At 43.2% G+C, this 8,217-nt stretch overlaps 1 protein-coding gene across 1 annotated transcript; it reads right to left on the bottom strand.

The window, feature by feature from the left end:
• Positions 1-2,689: 2,689 nt before the first annotated feature.
• Positions 2,690-7,992, bottom strand: LOC146187843 (uncharacterized). Its single transcript, XM_084604933.1, has 4 exons — positions 7,718-7,992; positions 7,136-7,262; positions 5,283-5,526; positions 2,690-2,814 (listed from the first exon to the last, which is right to left on the bottom strand). Exons 1-4 carry the CDS (start codon positions 7,990-7,992, stop codon positions 2,690-2,692), a joined length of 771 nt encoding a protein of 256 aa, XP_084461059.1.
• Between the last annotated feature and the right edge of the window lie 225 nt (positions 7,993-8,217).

Raw genomic sequence — 8,217 nt, forward strand, 5'->3', positions numbered from 1 at the left:
GACACGGCAACGACAGCGCTCAGTGCGGAAATCATGCATTAGTCAAATTATTAGCAAGTAATCAGTGATATATTCAAAATTACTGCTATATCATTTTTATTGTTCTCGAAAATACTTGGTTTCGCACCACTTCGCTTCGAGTGATGTAGGCGATCGTCTGAACGCGCGTCGTCTGCTGCGCTAGCAGACAGCAGCTGAAGGAGACTCGAACATATGCCCGTGGGATAAAATCATCACCGCAAAATATATGATTTCTCGCATCATGTTGCTTGCAATACCTCACAGCGGCAGCCAACTGGTGTTGCAAAGGGATCAGCTCGCGGTAAGCGGAGCTGGACCTTTAGAACGCTGATAAAAGTGGCAATCTCGTCCACAAAGCAGCCAGGAAAAAACAAAAACACGATATACGATCCATTTCGTATAGTAATGCTATTAAGACATATTTATGCGTGCCAAACCAATATGAGTGGTTCTACTGGTTGCCCATGTACAACTGGTATATTTGTGTCGCACAAAAACGACCAAAATATATCCATGTATCGGACCAATATCTATTGTCTATTGGACCAATTCATATTCGTAATAGTCCTATACAAAGTCAAATAAGACCAAATAGATACAAGCAGAAATCCTATAGCACCAATAAATGTTCCATATTGGAATTTTTGCTAGAGAAAATACATACTCAAAGGTCTTAATGACCTTATTGCAATTATGTGGTAGAAGAAAGCCTGTAAATAATCTACAAAATATGTCACTTGCTTAAAGGAGCAAAAAAAAGGTTTAATGTAATAAACACCAAATATCTTACAAATTGTACAGAAATGAAATCCTAAATGCCCAAAGATCAAATGCATCCAATGCCACACTTCAACATTTGCCAGATCTTTCATGCCCAACTATCAATGATTTTAGCAGATTTCCTTCTACAAACGCAACTTAAATAAATTATTTCATGAACTTCTAAAAAATGAAAGGGATATAGTTTTTCTTCTAGCTTTGTTTTGCTCGCCAGTTGTGTATGAGTCTCATTTTTGTTCTGTTTATTATGTTGCTTTTTTTCAAATGTTCATTTTGTGTGATGCTGATACTTGTTTCCTATTCATTGATTACACTTTTCCAGTTCGTTTATTGTTCAGTTTCTCTTGCTAGAGGTTCCTTTTTGTATGTTCATGTCTGAATTTTTGCCACCCCATATATAATGTCATTTTAGCGAGGGTGTTAAAAGGTTTTCTTCAAATAAAAAAGCCAACAGATTCAACGACAAGAAAAGTGATTAGCTCCATGTGGTTAATACTGCAGCTTTAAACTATGGTGTATAAGAAACTTCGGAGAATCTTAACCTTTCTGTTAACAATTGTTTAATGATGGAATTTATAAGTGCCAAGTGGGGACTTTGGTGCATCCTCCTGGCCACAAGTTTTAAGGCATAGTTCTTCTCATAAGTTCTTGAAACAATACTTGCCAACAAAGTACATGCTACACTGTTGAAATGTGTCTACTTGGAAAGAACCAGCATTTTGGAAAAGAGTCAATTGAATGAAATATGTTAAATAAGTGCATAGACATATTTCATTAAGTGTTTTCGTTTCTGTAGTAAATTAGTAATGCCTTAGCAGAAATAAATCACCAAGGGTATTTTTCCTGTGAATACACCTACAATTTCTTGTCCTGTTTGGTGTCACCACTGCAAGATATAAAAAGTTCAGTATAGGTTGCATGGAGGCATCAAAAAGTGCAATAATTGATTCTTAATTTGTCACTAGCTCCTCAGGAAGGTTAGCCCTAGCATTTACTGTATTAAAGCAGCATATAAGCAGTTATTTGCACCGACTCACATGACCTATACTGAAATTTGAAGGCATAGTTTCGTGAAACTTAGTGTAAGCAAGCAATTATAAATTTAGCAGTCACTAGAGACTACAACTTAGGAATCTGTGTTTGGTAATGTACTATTCATCATTACAAAAAACACATGCAAATAATCAATTAAAATTTAGAGGTCTGTGTGGCCCTTTAACCAGTCATTTTGAAGCATGCATGCTTTTGCAGTGTCTCAGGATGTCAAACTCATTAGCTTTCCTACTACGTTTACGTTTAAACAAAATTAAAGGGGAAATTGGGGGCTCGTTATGATAAAAATAAAGAAGCCAACATTTTTTAAGAGTCCAAGGTAAACATAAATGAATATAATTTTTTTTATTATCTTTTAGCTGAATCTGACCAGAATTAGTCTTGTGATGATCATATTTTTTCTCCCTAAAATTATCGCCTGACTAATTCTGGTCAGGATCAAATACAAGATAAAAAAAAATCTGTATACGTTTACCTTGGACTTTCAAAGACTGTTGGCTTCTTTAATTATGTTTACGTTTTTTTTATTGTGCTGCGGTGACGTGATCAGAATATGATCAACTGTAGCACATGAGGCATTGCATTGGGTGTTGGTCAGTCTGAGAAAGGTGCATATGCAGATCAATCGTGATTTTCTTTAGTACAGCCCAGGATGTCGAATAAACATGCTGCTTAGTCGCTCTACCCCGCCCACAGAAGTTGAGAAACATTGATTACATTACCAAATTCCAACACTACCCATTCATCAAGTGGTTTTATCTAATATTTAACGCAACTTCATGCTCGCGGAGGTTTACATGCTCATCTTTCTCTGCATACCAACCTGCATTTTCTTCTACACTATCAAGTTGAGGGTATTCATGAGAGGGAAAAGTGATCCTTCAGGCACGTTCGTTTGCAGCCCTGCCAGCATAACTGGGTAGCCCTGAGAAGGGCTGTTATCTTCAAAGATGAAAGTTTCTGCAGCAAGGACCCCAAGTGCAGCAATCCTGAGTTGTCAGGTTGAGCAGTTGAAAAAAAGGTTGTTGTGATGGAGACTTGAGATTGTGACCACCTCCAATCCACTCACTGCCACGTCTTTATACCACTCCACATTATGATGCTCAAAGCCAACCTCACACATATGCAAATGCATGGTTTTAATCCCGTCTCTTCCTTCTGCAGTGGCATGTGGTGCACATTTATTGGAGCCACTTCACGACTGATGAAAAGGAACTGTCAGTTGACAGATGCGTCAGTGCTGAAGGGAAGCCATGTTGTTGAAGGTTGTGCTGAACACTTCTTATACCCTAGTCAGACGGACACGCTAACCGCGGTTATGCTTAACTACGGTTAGCCGGAAGAACCGTGGTTACAGCAAACCGTGATCTCGCCGCTGCCACACGGGGATTAGGCCCACCGTTCGGTGGTTTGACAGCGATCACGTGGTTTCCAAATAGACAACCAAATTGCCATTAATTTGTTATGATAAACGACTTAATAACACTACACGGTAATGTTTTTATCCACAAGGTATATGCACGTTGTGCAGCTACACATGAATGCTCTGCGCATTCACCTAAATCTGACGCCAACTGAGTGTGGTCTCGTAACATTGGGTGCAGTCAGCTTCGTAGCCAGATCGCCAGATAGCAGCCAAGCCAAACTTCCGCCAGCTTCCCCGCTGCAACCCACGCTGTCACTGTCACTGCCTGCCTTCAGTGTTTTGGCCTTACGTTCATGTTGTGCCCGTCGTACTGTGTCTCGTTTCCGTGTTTTTGTTATACATATTCGCGACCTGTGCAGCGTGTCTGTTTTCTGTGAGTGCCGCTCCCGAGCGGAAAGATGGCTGCGAGCGAACCGGTTGACCAAAATGGACATCGTGAAGATAATGAATTCTGGTTCGCGTTCGTAGTGCAGCAAGTTGCACTTCAACGCCAGCGTGCCCAACTTGCATCTCTCCAAGCTGAGATTGCGTGTGTGAAAGAAGAGCGAAGATATGCCGAGATGCAGTGCCGTCAGCTCGCTGCAGCTGTTGTACAACTGTGCCCACTTGAGAGGAGGTTATGGTCGTACCCGAGAGGAAATTCTTGGTATGAAACGACGGTGCCTCACCTTCCCGACAGCGAATTCAGGACACATTTTAGAGTGAATCGCAGCACGTTTCGTTACCTATTAAGTGCATGTGAGTGTATGAGACGGCAGGACACAAACATGAGGATGGCTGTACCTCTGCACAAACGTGTTGCAATCGGCCTTTACCGTCTTGCCACCTCCGGTGAAGACAGAAGCGTCAGCAATGCTTTTGGTGTGGGGCGCTCCACAGTGAACGAGATTTTCTGGGAATTCTGCCATGTTGTTGTGCGGCTACTGGAACCGAAATTTGTGGGCTTCCCGACAATTCGCGACTTGGCCGAACACATGCGCCAGTTTGCCGCAGTGACTGGATTTCCTCAAGGCGTTGGCGCCCTTGATGGATGCCACATCGAGGTGTGTCCACCTGAAGAGAACGCAGTAGATTACTATAATTACAAAGGCTGGTATAGTACCATTCTTTTGGCAGTTGCAGATCACAAGTACAAATTGCTGTACTGCTGTGTCGGTGCACCAGGTAGGAATCACGATTCTGGTGTATTTCAAGCCTCCAGACTGCCGAAACTGTTGCAGAGTGAACTGTTCAGTAGAGAAGTGAAAATTCTGAATAGCGTGCCAGTTGGCCCTGTCCTGCTTGCTGATCAAGCGTTTCCTCTCCAGACACACATTATGAAGCCTTATTCTCAACCTGGAGCACAAGGATCTCCGACACAGTTATTTAACTTCCGCCTTTCATCTGCAAGGCGCGTTGTGGAAAATGTGTTTGGGAGATTGAAAGCACGTTTTCGTATGTTGTTGAAGGGGCTGGAATGCAACATACACAATGTGAACACTGCCATTCGTGCTGCCTGTGTACTTCTCAATGTGTGTGAACAAATGTCAGATCGCTGTGATGTCGCTTGGCTCGATGCAGCTCAGTCTGAAGACCAGAGGCGCACTCAGCCAGTGTGCACCAGCAGTCGGCATGATGCGCCTGGAGTAGCAGTTCGAGATGCTCTAGCAGATCACATTTTTTCTAATTGAAAGCTGCCAACAGTGCTCTGTGTTGTGATACAAGACTGGATGTGATTCAGGAAACTGATACGCAGAACTCTCAGTGATGAATTGTTGCACAAAATGAGCATGTGACATGTACGCATACCAAAGAAATTTGCATTTATTCAGTTTTTTTGACGAAAAATGCCTCCATGATTTGAACCATCCTACCTTGAATGCCATTTGACTCCTCCATAAGGCGAACAACTTTTTTTGCAGTTTCCTGCTTTTTTTAGCAGCGCTTTCAGCTTTTTCTGCTGCCTCTTTGTGAGCTACAAGTAGCTGCTGAACAGCTGATGAGGATGCCCTCTTTCTATTGCCAGCATTAGTGGTAGCTGGTCCTGCAACTGCAGGCTGTGTACTGGGTTGGCAGCCAATAACTGGCTCACAATGAGCACTGTTGCTGAGTGCTGCACCGACATCAGCAGTGCGTTCATTTGTAGTGTTGTGTTGCTGAGCTTCTGTAGTGGCAGCAGGTCCAGCACTATCTTGAAGGACGGCGCTGTCTGCTTCTGTCCATGACAGCAGCTCAGCACCTTCCGGCACCTCATCCACTACTGGCACCTGCACCAAACAAGTATACAGCAGAGAGCATTGTTACTCGGATGCATTTTTTGCTATGTCATGCTATATTTACTCGACGCAAGACAGTCATAACTGCTTTCGAGTGTCCAAATTCAGTTCACTACAAATGAAAGAAAATGTTGATACAACATGTGAGTGCACAAACTTGGAATATTAAACAGCCTTCTTGAGTTCCAAACACATGGAATAAACTTGCTGAAATCTAGCGCCTGTATTCCTGTGATGGGTATGTTCAACATTGTGTACAGTGAACACAGACACTGTCTTATTACTGGATACACTAAGGCAGACGTCATGGTTAGGCAACCACTTATGAGCAGTTCTTGTAATGCAGCACCACGTGTCGTCAGACGACAGTATAGTAAAAGAAAAAAAATACATTGTGGAAATAACAGATGGTCCAGCAGAGTAAAGGTATGGGGTAGACTTGGCGCCCCACTGAGAGCATTAGAGAAGGCGGCTGTACTCCCCCCCTTCCCCCATGTGCATGCCTATGTCTGTGCATATTAATATGAGTGGTCCAGGGCAAATTTCAGGAGCTTTATATTTCATTGTTCATCTGTAATATCACAATTACGATGGCCGAACAATAAGTATGGGTACTCTCGTCACAATTGCAATTGGAAACAGCATACACGATGCACTCTCTAAACAAAGTCGGCCATGCGGACAGTCGATGTGTGTGGTGATGATGACACAGTTGCTCACCTATTACAATGCTTGAAATAATCCTGCTATAGGACATGAATGAAAATGGTTTTTCGTAGCCTTAGATAAATGATCTTTCAGCCTTTAATACACTACCACGACTACATATCTTTAAAGCTGCTATGCTGACAGGTGCCAGTTGTGGCTTTCAGTATATGAGTTGCAGAGCTGCTCATGAAATAGGTGAATGGAAAGGCACGTCAAAAGAGCACCTTGGCACTCGAGAGCATGAAACAGTTCTCCTCCGTTGTGCCATCTGCACTTTCTGGCTGCATTCAAGTGCTGTTCTAAACTCAATGAAACAGCAGTGTTTCACTTTGTTGCTGCGCAGGCTGGATCCCATTTGTCAGTGTGCTGTGTAGTATAATAAGTCAATTCTTAACCCAGCTGCTTCATTCAGGGGCAATGCATTTGTGTCTGTGCGGTCTGCATGATTTTGCAGCTGCATTGGGGCACAAGTTTTATCAGCAAAGATCAGTACCTACCTTAGCGTATTACTTTACTTTCTCTGTGCTGCTCTAGCACTGCAGACAATGTGGTTGAAACTGCACATGTTAATGTGACGAAAGTACACGTGACACAATGCGCTCCGAGCATGTTCACCCTTCGATGCCCAAGCAAATGAGATGTCAGGTTAACAAGCCAAAACTACAATGAAAAGGCTTAGTATCCAGAAAAAATAATGATCTCAAGATGCCCACATTAGTTTCCATTAAATTAATGGGGCACAATTAAATTTTACATTGAAAACTCACTGACAGTAATATGTAAACTGTTTTTTTCAAGCTATAGTCTATTTGTAATCTGCACTTATTACAACAGCATGCACAATGATTCCTGTAAAGTGCAGTTTGAGGAAGTGTTATAAATCACAGCTTACCTCCACATTTTCTTCAATTAAAAGATCATCATTCATAGGAAGTGTTCCCAGAAATTTGTGGAGGTGCCAGTAGAATGGCCAGTCTTGCCTGCCCGAGCCAGTGGTAGAGCCGCAGCGCTTCAGCTTCCTGGATGCAATAAAATAATTACCATTATTGCACACAAGAAAGCAATTTAAAAAGTGAAGAAATATCCGTTGGGATTGTAAATGCTGAATAAAATCAAGTCAGTGCTGTACACGCTGAGCGGTCATGTGGCACTTCAGCGGTATTTTGAACAATCAAAATCTAGGCATTGAAAATTGCACTTCCGTAATGAGGGTTTTTGTTTTGCAAATACGCGATGATTATGATAAAGCGTGCGGTGTTCGTGATGGAAAAGCAGTTTAAGCACATCAGAGCAGCAGGTGTCAAAGTTGGGGACGGGCACACGCATCTCCTTCTATTTCTCGCACTCAACCGCAAGCAGTAAAACTAGGCACGACACATGGTTACATCCGCTAGGCAGCCCATCCGCTATGCAGCCTATCAGCCCCAGGCCCGCATTCGAAAGTAGCATAAGTAGATATTACAACTTCACTTACCGATACTTTTTGTGCAGGTTGTCTATTTTTTGGCGGACCTGCTTTGCGCTATAGGGCCCTTCGTCCATGGCTTGCAGGCCAGCGTTGAGGTCGGCAGCAATCGCCGCATAAATGCGTGCATTTCTTGTACAGGCCCGCAAAGCGTGGAGCCTCTCCTCCCACAGCCGTATTAATATCATAGTCGCTTCATGCGACCACAGAAGTCTCGTAGCTGCAGCCGGAGATGACAGAGATGCAGGAGGCACACCGCACGTACCACTCAGAGACGCCGCCATCTTTACTTTGGTTCACGGTTTGAGCGATGAAACCGAGGTTGCCAAGCTCGGTTCGCGCCAACCGTAGTTAGCGGGCTAACCGCGTTCGGTTCCGCCGTGTGAACAACCGTAACCGCGGTTACCGATAACTACGGTTATCGTAACCGCGGTTAAGCATGCCCGTGTGACAAGAGTATTACTTGTCCACATGCGATCATGTGTGTACAAGGCACCATTAGGACCCCC

Source organism: Amblyomma maculatum, chromosome 5 (genome assembly GCF_055883805.1).
Source record: "Amblyomma maculatum isolate TAMU_Amacu chromosome 5, ASM5588380v1, whole genome shotgun sequence".
NCBI lineage: Eukaryota > Metazoa > Arthropoda > Arachnida > Ixodida > Ixodidae > Amblyomma > Amblyomma maculatum.